The 19,335-nt window shown below is 39.8% G+C and overlaps 2 protein-coding genes across 3 annotated transcripts; both read right to left on the reverse strand.

Moving 5' to 3' along the window:
• Positions 1-312: 312 nt before the first annotated feature.
• On the reverse strand, positions 313-2,387 carry LOC308526864 (growth-regulated protein homolog gamma-like; the record flags this gene model as incomplete). 2 transcript variants are annotated; one of them, XM_081102114.1, is made up of 4 exons in its annotated part: positions 313-1,020; positions 1,770-1,853; positions 1,971-2,115; positions 2,213-2,387. In XM_081102114.1, 4 exons carry the CDS (start codon positions 2,313-2,315, stop codon positions 1,005-1,007), a joined length of 348 nt encoding a protein of 115 aa, XP_080958240.1. The 2 variants fall into 2 exon arrangements, with proteins under 2 accessions (XP_080958240.1, XP_080958241.1); XM_081102115.1 differs by lacking the exon at positions 313-1,020 and having other exon boundaries at positions 1,766-1,853; positions 2,213-2,315.
• A 3,645-nt stretch (positions 2,388-6,032) lies between these two features.
• On the reverse strand, positions 6,033-8,282 carry LOC308526857 (C-X-C motif chemokine 2-like). The gene is made up of 4 exons (XM_081102104.1): positions 8,108-8,282; positions 7,824-8,010; positions 7,623-7,706; positions 6,033-6,727 (listed from the first exon to the last, which is right to left on the reverse strand). Exons 1-4 carry the CDS (start codon positions 8,208-8,210, stop codon positions 6,712-6,714), a joined length of 390 nt encoding a protein of 129 aa, XP_080958230.1. The 5' UTR covers positions 8,211-8,282; the 3' UTR covers positions 6,033-6,711.
• Positions 8,283-19,335: the final 11,053 nt, after the last annotated feature.

Consider the following 19,335-nt stretch of genomic DNA (forward strand, 5'->3'; position numbering starts at 1 on the left):
CTCTTTTAAAATATGTATAAACATTTGAAATACTTTAAACAGCTAGGTCCTAGCTGCTAGGATTAAGTAATAGATTTTTTTTCTAAACTAAAATGAATTTTTAATGTAAAACAGGGATTCTTAAGGTGAGGACCTGCAGGACTTTCAAAATGTACCAAATACGCTTTCATGAACAGGAGTGAAACTAAGAGAGACGTGCTGACCAATGTCAGCGTGTAGTGGGTGCGAGCTACAGTCTATTGTAAATTTACAGCACTTGGGTATTCAGGAGGAACAAGACATCACGATATTAAAACAAACCAAAGCAAGAAGTTTCTGTAAAAAGCTTTATTTTCATCTTATTTGTAAAAATACATCTATAAATATTTAACTTCTCTATTCCAAGATATAGAGAAACAATACATAATTGGCACTGAACAAGGCATTATGCCTTACTAGGCAGACATAAAATGTCCAAGGGATATTTAGAACATTAGTTCCTTCAATATCAGAAATGTTGACCACATACTGTGAAACAGTTTCAATAAATAACAACTGACATTCTTCTCAACAGTACAAAAACAGATGTACACAGAACATTTCCCTGCCTTCACTGTGACCTATTTGCTTGAAACCCCCACTATTTATCTTCAGTCTTCATCATAGTGGGTGGAAACGTGTGGTCTCCCACCCCACCAGCCGACTAAAAATATTAGTTGAGTGAAGAACATTTAAAATGCATCATCATCAATTAAATAACAGGCTGAACTAGCTTTGATTTGACACAAAAATGACCATTTAAAATAACAGTACAGCAAATTACCAAACACTTTCCTGTCTTTAAATATTAGATAAAACTTTGACAAATAAATACATTCATATGTAAATAAATAGAGGAACTCTCATAAAAAACAGTCAAACAATTTAAACACAGGTAGCCCCAGGAGCTCTTTGTTTCTCTTCTTTCACTCCGATTCCACTCAGGATGCAACAATAAACCTGGAAGCTTCCTCCTTCTCCCTAGATCAGTTGGTGCTGCTCCTGTGATGAGAAAAATGGTTGCTTATTAGGACTCAGGAACTTAACTGCTTAACCCTGTACCAAATGGTTACTAGCTGTACCCCTGCTACCGTGTGTAGTAGAAAATGCCAGGCTATTGGATGCTGTTTAATTAGGAATAAGGGACTTGTGGTCACAATTGTATTATTAGCTTCAAGGAGCCAGAAAACAATGTTACACTAAAAAAGTACATGTATAACATCACTTCAGCCTCATAGCAAACCCCAGAAGTAGATGTTATCATTTCCCTCATATAATGGACACTCTGAGAGATTAAATACTTTCTCCCTGCCTACAGGAATAGCAAAAGTAGCCTGCACTTACATTTGGAGCAGAGGATCACTACAAAGTCCCTTGTCATCACCACTAAGATTTAGAAGCCCATGTTGCCCCAAATCAGGGGGTTCCACTTTTCTGTTCTAAAGTGACCTACATTAACAGTGTTGTTCCTTAATGGGCAGGAAGCATTTGAGATCATTGGCCAAATCCACCTAATCTTTCAGGAAGACATATTCACCCACACTCATTTGAAAGGGAATGGAGAGGGGGATGGTAGTGGAGGGCACTGGAAATGGCCTGTGCCACCAGAGCACATTCATGACACGGGTGGCAAATCTAACTGTGAAATAATGACTTTTCACTCCTTCAGCTATACCCTGGGCTTCCCTGATATAGTTTTCAGGAGGCAGAGGCCACTACCTGTCACAAATGACTCTAGTCACATAACTCACTTGTTTAACAGCTTGTTCACGAATTTCTTAACCAGGGGGGATGCGGGGTTGAGGCAAACTTTCTGTCCATTCTTGAGAGTGGCTCTGCAGACAGAAGGGAGAACACAAGTGAGACAGGAGGGCGGGCCAGGGTCAGGGTGGGGGCATCTGGGCGGTGGAGGTGACCAGGATGGTGGCAGCAGCAGAGCTGGTGACACTTACATGACTTCTGTTCGGTCGCAGTGAGATGCTGGGGACGTCACCTTCACACTCTGGATGTTCTTGGGGTGAATTCCCTTCATGGTCTCCAAGCACTGGCAGCGCAGTTCAGTGACCACGGTCTCCTCTCCGGGGACCATAGGCGCCGCTGCAGGGAGAACAGGCTGGGTTAGCGGGATGCCCCCAATGGGCGCCCACCCTTCATCCCCTTTTTCCTCCTTGGGCTCCAGGGGCTCGAGTCTCACCTGCAGCTTGCCGGCAGGCGGCGACCAGGAGCAGGAGCAGGAGCGCGGCCCGGAGGAAGCCGGGAGCGCGGGGGGCAGCAGAGGCGGTGGCGGTGCGGGCCATGGGGCTGAGCTCGGAGGATCGGTGCTGCGGTGCCTGGAGTGTGAGAGCTGGCAGGAGAGCTGGTGGAGCGAGATCTGTGGCTCCCCGAGACGGGCGAACCCCTTTTATCCATGCTCGAGGCGGAAAGCTAGCAGCCCAGGGCCTGGGAAATTCCCGGATTTTGCAGGTCGTTCCCGGTCGCAGGGGGCGGGGAGGAGGGGTGGTTGAGGGAGGAGGACCCGGGGGTGCGGCCCCGCCTGGCCTCCCCAGGGGCTTGGCTGACTCTGCGAGGTTCTCTTTCCGCCCAAATCCCCAAAGCCGGAGCGAGTCGCTTAGTAAGAGCAATGTCACTTATTATCGGAGACAGGCACCCATGGGGAACGTTAATCTAATAGCAACATTTCAAAAGAATGTGTGCAGGGGAAACAACTGAATTTTCCCTGTTACGTACGCCTAAATATCTTCTGGCTTGACGATTTTATTTTCCTTTGCACAAAGGCACTCTTAAAATAGAGCTGTCATCTCAGATTATACAGAAGATTATACATAAAATTGTTCATCTGGTATTTTACAAGCACAAATATACACTTTGTGTTATATCAGCGGTGAGGGGATGACCAGTGTCAAAAGTTTAACTCAGTGTTTATCTAGGACAAAGTGTCCTAATCCTATACAGTTTCCTTTCTCTGTGAAATTCTGGAACTTCCAGAGAGATCGTGCCACCTCTTGTGCTTAGAGGGCGTTGATTAACCCAGGAACTAGGAGCTGGTTATTTTGGAGATGCTGACGGGAGGGAAGGTTGCCTTGGGCTCTGAGGGTCCACAGTTTCTGGTTTTGTCCAAACCCACCAAAAAGTCAAAGGGATCACAGCTAGTCTCTCCTTCTGTTTCTACAGTAAAGGCGTCTGATGATTCCAGCCATCCATAATTGCTTAAATTCATGTCAATGATCTCTGAGCACCATCCAGTACAGCAAATCTGGGCATTATTCTGAGGCTTTTAAAAGAATGGATTTCAATGTAAATTTTCTCTTTCCATTTACTTAAGATTTGTTTAAAACTTTTGTGGAAGTAATAATGAGTAATTGCATTACATATAATATAAACTAAAGAAAAAAGGAATGCCAACATTGCAAAAGAATATCAATAAATAGTTATAGGAAATGAGGAAATGTCTTCATGGAAATATTCTTTATCACGGTATGAAAACAGCATGATGACCCTGTTTTGATGCTTCCTGTATAACGAAAGCAAAATTTGGGAAGTTGAGAGATGAGTGATAAACCACAGCAAACATATCACATGCTATGAAATATGCTTAAATATTTCAACATTTTGAAATTTGACGATATACTTTTTATGGTCCATATAGTCTCTTTTCTAAAATGTTCCTGTGTTTGGGGGTGGGGGGGTGATTTATGCAATTATTGGGTGAAGTGTCTTTACACATCGCTCAGGCCAAGTTGGTTGATCATGTTGCTTAACACTTCTATACTGTTATTGATTCTTTATTGTTTTGCCTATTAAGTATTTAAAGAGGTTTGCTAGAATCTTTAACTATGGTCAATTTTTCATCTATTGCTCCTTTTAGTTTCTCTCCATTTGCTTCATATATATTTTTAAAATTTTTAAAAATATATTTTTATTGATTTTAGAGAAGAGGTAGAGGAATTTATAATATAATATATTTTAAATATATGAACTTAATCCTCTAAGAGGGAGATAGAAACATCAATGATGAGAGAGAACCATCGATCTCCCACAGTGGGCATCTAGCCCTCAACCTGGGCATCGAACCCTGACCTCCTGGTTCACATGTTGACCCTCAACCACTGAGCAATGCTGGCCTACTTCATATATTTTAATAAATGGTATTAGGTTCATAAACTTTTAGAATTATTTGTTTCTTATAAAATTGCCCCCTTTTTATTTTGAATCATCTTTCATCTCTAAGTCTACTTCTTTCTTTGTGTCTTAATATATTAATCAGGCTTTCATTAATATATAAATTAGCCAAAATGTTAATAATTTATTTCAATAATAGATTAATAATTAACAAGTAATTAATACATTAGTAAATCTATACTAGGTTTCTGTCAGTTTTAGCATGATAGAACACTCAATTCTTTTAATTTCAAGTTGTCTGGGATCTAATATTTAAAGGGTGCCTTTTTATGCAGCATACATTTTTTGTCATGTTTTTATAGTCTGTATTTAAAAAGTAAAACAAATTTTAATTTTAATTGGAATGTTTGTTACTTTTAAATTATTTTAATTTTTACCATAGTTGGATTTCAGTCTACTGTCTTGCTATTCTATCTGCCCTGTCTTTTTAAAAATAAACTTTAAATTTGAATAACTTCAGTTTATGAATAAAATGTATAATTATAATTCATTTATCAAAGGTGGGTGGTTAACATTGGTACATTGTTATTAACTAAACTCTAGTCTCTTACTAAGATTTCACAACATTTCCATTGATGTCCTTTTCCTATTCCGGGATCCAATCCAGCATACCATATTGGATTTAGTCACCATGTCTCCTTGTCCCCTCGGATCTGTGACAGAGTGTCAGTATTGTCTTGTTTTTCATGACCAACAGTTTCAAAGAATACTTATTAGGGATTTTGTAGAATGGTCCTCAGTTTGGCTTTTTATGATGATTTTCTGATGATCATACTGAGGTTATAGGTTTGGGGAAGAATATCATGGAGATGAAGAGCCCCCCCTCTTCACATCATGTGGGGGAGTACATAGATTCCCATAACACAACTAGTGATAATAATCTCGATCACATGGCTATCTACAAGTGGTATCTGCCAAATTCTTCACTGTAACGTTATTGTTTTTCCTTTTTTTCTAATCTCTTCTTTGGAAGCAAATCACAAAGCCTGGCCCCCACACACAGGGGGAATTACTAGAAAGTTCCACTTTCACAAGGAGAGACACTACTTACATTATGTACGGGGCTTCACAACGAGTTGTCCCTTTTCTCTTGCACCACCTGTTGTTTTGCTCCTTTATTTCTTTGTTTCTGACACCTTTTATAATATTCAGGTATTTTCTTATATTCCATTGTATCTCCTTTTTAGATTTTTATATCCAAAGTTTTGCATTTCCTTTCGAGAGGTTGCCCTAAAAATGCCAATATATCTTGCCACATTACAATTTTCCTAAACTTAATGCTTTTCTCTAACAATTGAAGAAATATATTACAAATCCATTCATCTCCCTATCTGCCCTTTGTGTTATTTTTGTCATGTATTTTACTTTAGAGTGTGTTTTACCTCCATAGATAAGAATGGTTATTAATATTGTAAATAACACAAATTGTTTGAGTGTTTAGGAGGAATCTACTTTTTCACCTTTTGCGCCCAGCCTCATTAAAAAGGAAAAAATGCATACTTGTTTGAAAAACCACTTACCAAAAGCATTTAATAAGAGCCCTTGTTAAGATATTTATATAAACATTCAGAAGTTTGTAAAGCACTAATTTTAAATAATGAATTGATCAGTGTGAAAAACAGCTGAATGTATGTAAAACTAGGCTTCTCAAGGCAGGTGGGGAAGGTAGTGTGTCAAATATCCCTTCATAAGTAAGAGAAATGTAAGGGAAAGAACAGGCAGGAGTAGGCTTAAAGTTAGGCATGACCTACAATCCAACTGTACAACACCTTGGGCATCCGGCGGGGAACCAAAGGTCAAGAAGAATAAAACAAAACTTAAACATGTTATATTTTGTAAAACTTTTATTTTTAAGCCATTTGTAAAAATGTAACAGTAGTTTTAACTTCTCTGTTCTAAGACAAAGAGAGACATTGCATAATAACATTAACCAAGGCATTATGCCTTACAATAAGACAAAGAGAGATATTGCATAATAACATTAACCAAGGCATTATGCCTTACAAGCGAGACATAAAATGTCCAAAGGAATCTTCAACATCAAAATGTTGACTGTGTAACAAAATAGTTTCAATAAATAACAAGTGACATTCTTTTAAACAAGTACAAAAACAGATGTGCACACACTTTCCCTGACCCCAATATTGATCTACCTCATTGTCAAATTGCTTAGATTCCCCCCTCCCATACACCCCCCTTCACTTAATGGTCTCCCAATAAATATTAGTTTCATGAGACACGTAAAACCCCTCATCTTCAAATTAAATAACAATCAGAACTGAGTTATGTTTGATTAAACGCATTCACATGTTTCACACCTTTAAATACATTAAAATGTTAAAATACAAGCTTTGAAAATAAATACATATATAAATAAATAGATCTCTGGTTTAAAAAACAACAAGCACAGTAATCCCTTTCTAGTTGTTGATGAAACCCAGCCGTTCCCATCTTCATTTCAGTCCTGTAAGAGCAGGGACCTCCTTTCAGGAACTGCCACCATGAGCTTCTCTCTCAGTTGGTGCTTCCCCTAAGGTGAGAAAAGGGTTATTGTCACAGGTGTTACAGAAAGCCACTCTTCTCTCCCAGGGACCCTGGAGCTGGAGGAATGGCTGCGTGCAGACCCTGGCCAAACCCTGCACCCAGAAGGCCTCACTGTGTCTTCTACCCTGCACAGCAGACAGCTTGCTCCTTTATTGAGGAAGTGGGACTGTGGACTCAACTTTATTATGTCATTCTGGGCTAAAAATGTACATGCATGACTCCACTTAATCCTCATGCAGTACATTTTCCCCGAGGCTCAAAGGGATTAAAAAACTTTCCCAGAGATTTTAGACTTGACCTTAGGGTGGTCTTGCTGCCAAGTCCCTGCTCGTCACCATTTAACTGCCCAGACCCATGTTGTCTCAAACCAGGGATCCCACTTTTCAGTGTGAAAAACAGCCGCATTTTATGTAAAACTAGGTTTCTCAAGGTGGGTGTGGAGGGTAGAGTGTCAACTATTCCTTCATGAGTTAGAGAAATGGAGGGAAGAAACAGGCAGGAGTAGGCTTAAAGTTAGGCATGATCACCCTGGGCATTCAGCAGGGACCCAAAAGATCAAGAAGAATAAAGCAAAATTTAAACATGTTATGGTCCTTAATGGGTAAGAGGCCGTTTAGCATCATTGGCTGAATCTATTTAGCTTTATAGGACTACACATTCACCCATAGGCATTTGAATGGGGTGGAGTAGGGGGTGGGGGGTAGGGATGGGCGCACTGGAAATGTGCCGTGACACCAGAGCACATTCATGACGCTGGTGGCAAACCTAACTGTGAAATAATGACTTTTCACTCCTTCAGCTATCCCCTGGGCTTCCCTGATATAGTTTTCAGGAGGCAGAGGCCACTACCTGTCACAAATGACTCTAGTCACATAACTCACTTGTTTAACAACTTCTCCAATAATTTCTTAACCAGGGGGGATGCGGGGTTGAGGCAAACTTTCTGTCCATTCTTGAGAGTGGCTCTGCAGACAGAGGGGAGGGCACAAGTGAGACAGGAGGGCGGGCGAGGGTCAGGGTGGGGGCATCTGGGCGGTGGAGGTGACCAGGATGGTGGCAGCAGCAGAGCTGGTGGCACTTACATGACTTCTGTTCGGTCGCAGTGGGGTCCTGGGGACGTGACCTTCACACTCTGGATGTTCTTGGGGTGAATTCCCTTCATGGTCTCCAAGCACTGGCAGCGCAGTTCAGTGACCACGGGCTCCTCTGCGAGGACCATAGGTGCCGCTGCGAGGACCATAGGTGCCGCTGCGGAGACCATAGGTGCCGCTGCAGGGAGAACAGGCTGGGTTAGCGGGATGCCCCCAATGGGCGCCCACCCTTCATCCCCTTTTTCCTCCTTGGGCTCCAGGGGCTCGAGTCTCACCTGCAGCTTGCCGGCAGGCGGCGACCAGGAGCAGGAGCAGGAGCGCGGCCCGGAGGAAGCCGGGAGCGCGGGGGGCAGCAGAGGCGGTGGCGGTGCGGGCCATGGGGCTGAGCTCGGAGGATCGGTGCTGCGGTGCCTGGAGTGTGAGAGCTGGCAGGAGAGCTGGTGGAGCGAGATCTGTGGCTCCCCGAGACGGGCGAACCCCTTTTATCCATGCTCGAGGCGGAAAGCTTGCAACCCAGGGCCTGGGAAATTCCGGGGTTCGCACGTAGGTCTCTGGAAGGCGCGGCCCCGCCCAGGAGGTGCTCGTTTGCCTGACGTCCGGAGGTGACTTGGGGACTCTGCGAGGTTCTCTTTTTGCCCAGGTCCCCAACGCGGGGGTGAGTCACTGTCAGGCAGGAGCTGCTGCCTGCGAGGGGTGACGGTGGGCGCCCAGTGACCCAGTGCCCTGGGCGAGAGCGTCAGACCTTTAGACCCACGTAGAGGCTGAGCCACTTCTTTAGGGGAGACAATGACTGCTCTCAAAGAAACTTCAGTGGCTGGGATTGAAGAGAAGAGGGGTAGGGCAGCCTCTCTGACCTATCTATCCTCTTTTTCTTTTTCTTTAATGTAAAATGTTATTTTATGTTTATTAAAATATTTGACCGATGCCCACAGGATCTAATGATTCTCTGAAAAGGAAACATTTCGAAGTTTGTTTTCTTACACGAATTTTTAAGTATATACCTCTGCGTCGTAAGTATAACTGTTAAACAACGAGTTGCACATATTTCGAGTGAATACTATTCTGAATGTGGACATACATATGCACCCATTGCACCGTCAACCACCGCAATCAAAATAATAAATATATCCATCATTCTTGAAAGTGTCCTATTAGCCCTTTACAATCTTCTCCCACTTCCTGTCCAATTGCCTTATGTTGAGGCAATAACTGATCTTTTTATCATTATACATCATTTTGCATCATTTAGAGATCTTTATAGATGATTAATGAAATTTACATTTCTGTCTGAGTTTCTTCACTCAGCATAATTATGTTTTCTTTATATACTTTTAACATTTTCAATTACAGTTTACAGTCAATATTTTTGTATTAGCTTCAGATATACAGCATAGTGGTCAGAAAATCGTGTGGCTTACAGAGCGTCTACCCCACCCCCTGTTTCAAGTACCCATCTGGCTCCATACATAGTTATTGAGTATTATTGACTATATTCCCTATGCTGTAACTTATACCTCTGTAACTATTCTGTCACTACCAATTTGTACTTCTTAATCCCTTAACCTTTTTCACCGAGCCCTCTAACCCGCGCCCTTCTGACAATTGTCAGTCTGTTCTCTGTGAGTCTGTTCCTATTTTGTTGGTTCGTGTAGGTTGGTCTTTAGATTCCACATATAAATAAATAAAATCATATGGTATTTATCAGTCTCTGACTTAGCATAATACCCTCTAGATCCACTCATACTGTCATAAAAGGTAAGATTTAATTATTTTTTTATGGCCAAGTAGTATTTCGTTTTGTATGTGTACCACCACACCTTTTGTATCCATTGGCCCATTGATGGGCACTTGGGGTGCTCCCAGATCTTGGCTATTGTATGTAACACTGCAGTGAACATAGAGGTGGATATATTCTTTCGAATCCGTGTTTCAGGTTTCTTCAGATATATCCTCAGAAGCAATTTGCTTGGTCATAAGGCAATTCCATTTTTCATATTTTTTGAAGAACCCCCACACTATTTTTTTTATAGTTGTTATACCAATATGCATTCCCACCAACGATGAATTTGGGTTTTCAATTTTTACACATCTCTGCAAGAAATGCGCTCTTTAAAAATACATCTGTCGTCTCAGATTGAACATAAGAATGTTTGTTTTATTCCTGGTGTCTTTGAGCTCAAATAAAATCACACTTAGTGTCACGTTTTTCTTCATGGCACAGGGGGGTAGAATGAGGGGGGCAAACCATTGAAGAGGTTAATTCGGAGTTTATTTGGGGTAACAATGTTGTAATCCCTCATCTTCCCTCTCTTTGAAATTCTCGGACTTTCCCAAATCTCCTAATCCAGAGAGGAAGGAAGAGAGGGACATCATCAATTTGTTGTCTCACTTATTTGTGCATTCATTGGTTAATTCTTGCATATGTAAGGGCACATGTAAGGAACAAGTTCTATGAGTCACATTGTAAGTAATTTTGTAGGTAATGATTTTTGGCATGCCTCATCCTTTTGGCTGCTATTGTAGATAAATTGAAATTGTGCCCTGACTAGAGAACAAACCTGAAACCTTGGTACAGTATATTGGGATGACACGCTAACCAACTGAACTACCCAGTCAGGCCACCTATCAATGTACTAATTTATATTTCTAAGAATGACAATAAAGCATTTCAAAATCTGAGTATATGAAGCCATCTCATTGGATACAGTTGGCCCTCCATATTGTTGATTCCACATCCTCGATTCAACAAACCTCAGATAGAAAAAATATATATTTTTAATGCTGCTGTCTTTGTTGACATGTACTGTATAGCTACCATGGTTGTGTCTGTACTGACATGTCAGGAATTTTTCTTGTTATTCCCTAAACAATACAGTATAACAACTATTTACACAGTGTTTACATTGTATTAGGTATTATATGTAGTCTAGAGATGATATAAAGAATATGGGATGATATATTAGTACACAGGTTATATGCAAATACTATGTCATTTTATAAAAGGTACTTGAGCAGGGTGGGAAGGGCCTGTCCTTGAACCAGTCCTTCACAAATATGGAGGGATGACTGTGATTCACTTTTCACCATCAATATCTCCTTTTGGATTACATTGTAGATGGTTTAAGTTGCTTCTCCAGGAAGGATGCAGGCCTCTGGGATGGGCGACATATTCTGCCAGTGCCGTGAGAGGGCTGCATGTGCAAAAGTCGTCTGCCTTGGGAGCAGAGAGTTGGGTAAAGCTGTCAAGGTTAATCCCAGCTACACATGTACATGCCATCTAACTATATGACCATGGACAATTTATTTAACTTCTGCTGTGTTCTTGTTTTCCTTCTGTAAAAGAGAGCCAACACTAGTGCTAACATTTGCAAAACATTAGCAAATATTAGTGCTGTATAATAGTTGTTAAGTAAACACAATAGATGTAGTGTTTTTCAACGTTACTGTTCTGGACTAAATATTTATGTCTTCCCAAAATTCGTTTGTTGAAGCCCTACACCGTGATAGTATTAGGTGATGGAGATTTGGGGAGGTAACTCGGTTTATATTAAGTCATGAGGACAGCATTATTGCATTTATAAGAAGAGACAACCAGAGAACTTCTCTCTGTCTCTCATCTCTCTCTCTCTCTCTCTCTCTCTCTCTCTCTCTCTCTCTCTCTCTCTCTCTCTCGGACACAGCAAGAAGACAACTACCTGCAAACTAGGAAGGTTCTTACCAGCTCCTAAGTCTGCAGGCACTTTGATCTTGGACTTCCAGCCTCCAGAACTGTGAGAAATTAATGTTTGTTTTCACCCAGCGTATGGTGTTTTGCTATAGCAGACTGAACTGATTAAGACACTTACCTAAATAGAAGCACTCTATGGTGAATCTTTATGCAAACAGAAAAAATAAAATCAAATAAACATCTTCTCATTTACTTTTAAAATTTTTCAGCATTAAGGCTTTTTGAAAAGCAATGCACCTGTATTCTTTGGGAATCTTAGAGTAGACTTTTAAAATTCAAGGCTTGTTTAAAATTTTAGTTTCAATCATTTCCCGTATAAAATAAAAAGAAAATACTCACCAATCTACTTCTGGGAAAATATTTGCTTCAGGCATTAACAGCTGGCTGCCCAGACAATAGAAAGTATTATCTGTAATTATTACCAGACCCAACCCAAAGTATTGATGTAAACAAATACTCAGAAAGAGTACAATTTCAATTTATCTACAGTAGCAGCCAAGAGGATGAGGCATGCCAAAAATCATTACCTACAGAATTACTTACAATGTGACTCATAGAACTTGTTTAATCAAAATCATTTGCTGTCAGAAAGGAAGTAAAATTTTTTTCTCCTTTCATGACATCTCATTTCCATGATTTAATTTATGACAACCCCATACTAAGGAAATTTTAAGATGCCATGAAGCCTACTCTGATAAACAAATTGTTAATTTTTTTAAACATGTGCTGAATGCCACTTTTATATGCAGAAGCTGTAACTTCATGCACTCACTAACCCAACAAAGTTACTTCTAAAATAGGAGCTGAAGTTATTAAATTTCATTCTACCCTATAATTTTTATTGTACCTTTCAGATTTGACTACCACAATGTCATATGCCCTCAAAACCTAGGGTCACTGTTGCATGTTGAGCCAGCAAGAATGTTGCACATTGAGCCAGCATGGCTCAGTGGTTGAGCATCAACCTATGAACCAGGAGGTCAGGGTTTGATTCACAGTCAGGGCATATGTCCGGGTTGCAGGCTCAATCCCCCGTGTGGGGCATATGGGAGGCAGCTGATCAATTATTCTCTCTCATCATTGACGTCTCTATTTCTCTCTCCCTCTCCCTTTCTCTCTGAAAGCAATAAAACTATATTTAAAAAAATGAATAGGTATATATGGCTCTGCTTTATCTTGACTTGCCTTGAGAACTTTGTTGACCTAAATACCACCTCTCCCTCCCCATTTCTAACAGCAATATTTGTTGTATAATGGTTCTGCTTTGGAGGGAGAAAATGAAGATGCCTTAACATTCTGTCTCTCTAACAGCATTCAGTTAATTATCATTGTTAACTTCCTCTTCCAATCTCCACTACATCTTCTATTTCTACCTGACACCACCCTTCCACCTTCTTCTTAAAACAGAACCCTGGTTTTCCTTTGGAAATGCTCACCCCCGCTCTTATCAATCCATGTGATTAAGGTAAGAGGACTTTAATTCTGAACTCAGGAGGGCCAGTCTGTGACCGTAAGGCAGCAATGGTCCCTCTTTCCTGCCTATACTCTTGCCCAGGCCAATATGGGTTCAAAGTGAAGTCAATAAGTTAAGATTGGTGGATTCAGAGACAATGCCAATTGTGTAGGAATGATGGGAATCAACAGGCTCTTGCTTCTTGCTGGGATTGCTAAAGTGGTGAGATAGAAACGGAGTCTTGCCATTGATTAGGGAGAGCCTGCCTGAGAACTGTGTTGTTATAGAAAAAGCACAGACCTGGCCCGTACAAACAGGATTATTGGGGACATTGTTTGAATATAGCTTTGTCCTACCTAATCCATTAACTTTCCTTGTTATTTGGCAATGGGTTATCTTTTCCTGTTAATCCAGTTTGAGTCATGTTTCCATCACTCACTGTTAAAGAGCCCTGGAAAACATATTTCATTTTTCATATTGCTGCTAAAATTATCTTTCTTCACGATTTCAATCATTCCTTCACTTCTTTTCTCTATCTGTTCATTTACAAATTAGCATTTATGAGTTTGGGATCTAGTTTGGTTTTAGGAATACAAAAAGCTCTAAGATGCATTCAACTACCACCAAACAGCCTAACGGGAAAGGCAGACATATAAAAGGAAAGTTGTAAAGTAGCCTGATAAATCCCATGATGGGTATAACCAGGATCTGAACGAGCACAGAAGTGGGATACCTAACCTTGTTTCTCAATGGAGTGGGTCCAACTCTAAGAGAACTTCAGAGAATTTTCTGTGGAGGTTTCTCCTGAGTTGAGTCGTAAGGACAGATGAGATCTTCCCAGGTGAATGGAGAGATTGACGTGTGGGGGGAACCTTTCAGAAGGAGATGACCAAATGAGCAAAAGCATAGAGGATAGAATGAGCATAGTGTCTACTAGGAGCAGCTGCCAGTTGTTTATCTGAAGCTTCACCTGTGAGGCAGAGAGGGGGGAGAACAAGAGGTAGGACCCAGTCGCTGAAGGCTGTGTGGACCCTGTTCTGAATCAGAAACCAGTTCAGATGTAAGCCCCAGAACTGGAATGCTGTTAAATCCATCTCAAGGTGTTTCTAAGACTCTATGTACAGAAATTTACCACTTACTAAGTGGTGTGCGGGAGGCTCAGGGTAAATAACAGACTTGGTATATGGCAAAAATGAGGAGATAGAGGACATTCAATTCAATAGAACCTTCACTAAGCACCAACTATGTACAAAATGCTACGACAGATTTCATAAGATATAAAAAATTGAATAAACTCCAACTCTTGACATTCTTTAATATCCATCCTATATACTCCCTATACATGTTAGCTAACTTCTGTTAACTAACTTCTGTTATAAGGATTCTGATGATCTGAGCAATTTTCAATTATTTAAAATCATTTCAAGTTACACTAAGCATCATTAGAAAATATTGGCTTTGGACAATTTTTAAAGGATTTTTAAAAGTTGCTCTAAATTAGGTTTTCATCTCTATCTTCTTAAAATTGTTTTGTAAATGTTTATGGAAGCAGCCCTGATTAAATAAATACTACCATGATTATATACTCTAACAGCAAGAAACAGTGGTATGACAAATTTACAAAAGTGAACTAAACACAGGATAAAGGGAAACTCCTCCATAGAAATAGTGTTTCTTATAAGAAGATGCTTTTGGAGAATAAAAACATCATGATGATTTTGGTTTTATGGAAGCAAATTGAGGAAGTCAGTAAATGAGTGTATAAACCACTAATAAAAATGTCATATGAATACAATGTCACAATATGAATATAAGCTAGAAGAATTATGAATAAAGAATAAATAACTTGATTTTTCAATGTTGTTCATAGTACATTTTCTAATGTTTTATGCTATACATCCACATATATTTATAAACCAGAAATACCTTTATTTTTGTTTTTATTCTTCTTGACTCTGTCCATTTGTACATGCATTTTTCATCTTTTTAAAAAATATATATATTTTATTGATTTTTTACAGAGAGGAAGGGAGAGGGATAGAGAGTTAGAAACATCAATGAGAGAGAAACATAGATCAGCTGCCTCCTGCACACCCCCTACTGGGGATGTGCCCACAACCAAGGTACATACCCCTGACCAGAATCGAACCTGGGACCTTTCAGTCCGCAGGCCAATGCTCTATCCACTGAGCCAAACCGGCCAGGGCTGTACATACATTTTTTAAAAACAGAGACACAGCCTGGCTGGTATGACTCAGTGGTTGAGCATTGACCCATGAGCCAAGAGGCCATGGTTGAATTCTGATCAGGGCACACAGGCTTGATTGGGTTGCGGGCTTGATTCCTAGTAGGGGGCATGCAGGAGGCAGCTGATCAATAATTTTCTCTCATCATTGATGTTTCTATCTCTCACCCTCTCCCTTTCTTTCTCTGAAATCATTAAAAACATATTTTTAAAAAGCACAAAAACGACACTTAAAAATAAAAATAATAAAATATATCACAAAGAAAATGATTGTTTGGTCACAAGTAATTAAAACCATAATAAACCAACATAAGCAGAATGAAAGCAATGTGTGTGTGTGTGTGTGTGTGTGTGGGGGGGGGTATTTAGTATTTATTTGATACATACAGAGGGCTAAGAAGGAAGTTAATAGATGGCCAGGGCAGAAAATAGCAAGTTATTACCTGGGGCTGGATCTGAGAAACAGAAAGTCAGAAAACAGCTTATTCGTTCTGTTTTTCCTGGACCATACAATTTCTCATTACAGCTTTTCTCATTGTATCTCCTCCTCCTTCTAATCCTCCTCCTCCTCCTCCTTCTCCTTCCTTCTTTCTCCTTTCTTCTTCTCCTTTTGTCTATCTACATCCCATCAGCTTGCAGCCAACTGAGACATTTTTACTCCTTCTAAAGTCTTAAAAACAGTCCTCATAGGATCATTATGAAAACTAAATCAGTTCACATTTGTAAAATGTACTTGAAAGTAAACACTATATGAAAATAATATAATCATGAAATAACTAAAATTAAGAATAGCTTTTATAAGTAAAGGGAATAAGTCATACATAAATTTGTACTTCAATAGTTGAGGTAATCAGTTTTATTGACTGCTTATATTTAGCAGATGGAGTACAGGTGGGTTAATATTCTTTACTATCAAGAAAGTAAAAGGAGAAAATGGTGACGATCCAGAAAGATTTTGAGGATGAAGGAGGTAAGTTTAGGGATCAGCCTAGTAAAGTAGGAGGATTGGTCATTTGCTGAGTGGCCAGGGCTAATGACAGGGATGGTGTGAGAAGTGCCAGGGGTTTTGGACAACAGTTTTTGAAAGTTCAAAAGCAGTTGACTTTAATGAACAAAAAGGTTGCAAAATATCAGGAAAAGCTCAACTAGGACTAGAAAGTATCAAATTACACTGATACCAATCAAATTACACTGATACCAATCAAATTACACTGATACCATGATTTAATTTCTTCAGCAATATTTTGTAACTTAGGGATAAACACAGAGAAAGAGAATGGGAGTAAGCAAGCATGAGAGGTTAGTCTGAGGTAAACTATGTTGAGAGTCATTTGCAGACTTGACTAACCAGAGTTCAGGCTGATCTGGAAGGTGAATGAAGCAGGATAAGGATGATAAACTGGAAAAAATGGTGATGGTGGGAATCTTTGAGGGACTTTCAAGTCTCTATGGATAGTTAGTATGTTCACTGTAAATTTGAGACTAGAAAAGTTAGAAAGATAAAAGGGTGTGGTCTCAGAAGGGCCTTTCAGTATCTGTAATCTTGAGGCATCACTCTGAATTCAGATAATGCTGTCTAGGGTAAGGTTCTGCTTGTGAGTGACAGTGATAGTGTGTCTTCTGAAGAAGTGGAGGAGGTTAAAGAACAGTTAGGACAGATGAGTGGAAAATATGGAGGAAAAGGGAAAGAGGATAGCTTGATTATGTATCACATATGATACACTCTCCATTTAAGCTAGTTACATTTACTTAATATTATTTAGTGTGCACATTTTACGAAATTGTATGATTGTGATTGGAAGATGTGGCTAGAAAGATGAGCGGAACCCTTTGCATGATCCTGAAAGTTCTCAAACATACTTCTAACTGGAAACACTGCTCATGGTAATGATATGGCAGGAGATTATCATATCTGTAAAGTACTTTATGAGCTTTGAAAACAAGATCAGGGCAGTAATCTGGTTATCAGTGGCATTATTTCTCATATCAATGCTTGGTATCCCAGCATTAAAAAAATAAAAATCCTTACCAAAATTTTGTATTAACCACATTACCCTCCTTATGGTTAAGATTTGAAAAAAAAAAAAAAAAAAAAAAAGCACCTGGAGAGTATTATGCTAAGTGAAACAAGCCAGTATCACATGATCTCACTCATATGTGGAATCTAATGAACAAAATAAACTGATGAACAAAATAGATCCAGAGACATAGAAGCATGGAACAGACTGATTAATTTCAGAGGGAAGACGGGTGTGGGTGTGGGTGGGGAGAGATTAACTGGGAATTTATATGTATGGACACAGACAATAGTGTGGTAAAGGCTTAGGAGGGTGGGTGGGAGATCAAGGGGGGTGTCAATGGGGAAAAAATAAAGGGGACATCTGTATTACTTTAAACAATAAAGACATATTTTTAAAAAAGATTTGAAAAAAATTAGCATCTGCTATGTTTGGCATTTTCCTAGAATGTAGATATACTGGGTGGGGAGGGTGGAGGTAAAGTTTGCTCCTCTAGAGGAACAGATCAGAAACACAAGCAAATAATTCTAATAGATTTTAGAGTGAGATTTGATGGAAGTTGGGATATGGTATTTTAGAATTGTGGAACAGAAGACAGATTAGTGAACGCTGTTGATGACTAAGATTTAGTCCTAACTCTGTTTATGCTTGGTGATTCCTTTGCTTTCAAGTTTTGCTGCCAACCACACAAAACTGGACACGGGTACAATCCCTTTGTTATGTCTGACTCGGTGAAGAAATAAATAATTGACATGGTTATATACTATGTTTATTTATTCTTATTATTTTTACACAAAAAAAGAAGTTAAGACAGCCTCTCAATTTGCAGATACTCTGTACACTTTATCGTCTTATAAACATTGTGGTTGACAAGCCTTTCTGGCTTTTAAATTTGATTCTTTTGGGAAATGTGGTTTACATTTATTTTGCTAAATTGTTCTTTACTGACTGTAGCACTGGGTTGTGGTTCTGCTGAAGAAATAATCTTGTCTGTGGTGTTTAGTGGTTTGTGTGTTAGCTCAGGGATTGTGGCCATTGCTGTTTGATAATGATGTGTGTTCTGGGGATAAAACACCAAAGCAAGGGAAGGAAAGTAACATTTCCTAGGTCCCAATTCTGGGTCAGGTGCAATGCCTGAGCATTTCATAATGTAATTTTAATAATTGGTAATGATACTAATACTATGAGGTTGGTATCATTATTCTCACTTTATAGAAGCAGAGAGTCTGGTAGAGGACCTCAAAAGTGCAGTTAAAATTCAAACTCAAAACTGACTCAGAAGCTCATTGGCTCCAAGTCAGTCTTTCTCTCAACAAGGAAAGAAGGGATTGAGGAATCTGATTTCTAATGAGTGCATTTCATTTTTTAAACCCTCCTAGAAAACAATGCACTTTAAAAAATATTTAATCTAGTTTATACTAGGTACCAAACAGAAATGTGGGGGCAATGACAACTACTAGCCCCAGAGTGTTGACAGAGACTATCCTACATACCGTGCTACTTGAACTCCAAACACTTCACCCTATGGAGTGCCCAGAGACATCCAACACTAGGTCAGAATCTGATAATCAGACTGAAGGTAGGTGATAGGCAGAGGGCGTAAAGGGCCTGGCTGCTCTATCTCTATATACTTTCTAAGCATCTTGGATGGCACTAACAAGGACATCAGCCATCAAAGCGTGGCTCTGTCATCAAGAAACTACAACAGCCCTAACTGGTTTGGCTCAGTGGACAGAGCGTCAGCCTGCGGACTCAAGGGTCCCAGGTTCGATTCCGGTCAAGGGCATGTACCTTGGCTGTGGGCGCATCCCCAGTAGGGGGTGTGCAGGAGGCAGCTGATCGATGTTTCTCTCTCATCGATGTTTCTAACTCTCTATTCCTCTCTCTTCATCTCTGTGAAAAATCAATAAAATATATTTTTTTAAAAAAGAAACTACAACAGTGTTTTTGAACAACTCATGATGCATTAGTAGGTCCTAAAATCAATTTTGTGGGTTTTAGTTTTTTTTAAATATAATGGAATTAGGAGCTCCAGTGGCACAATCGGTTAGCGCGCGGTA

This window comes from Myotis nattereri, assembly GCF_964212035.1.
Source record: "Myotis nattereri genome assembly, chromosome: 1".
Taxonomy (NCBI): domain Eukaryota; kingdom Metazoa; phylum Chordata; class Mammalia; order Chiroptera; family Vespertilionidae; genus Myotis; species Myotis nattereri.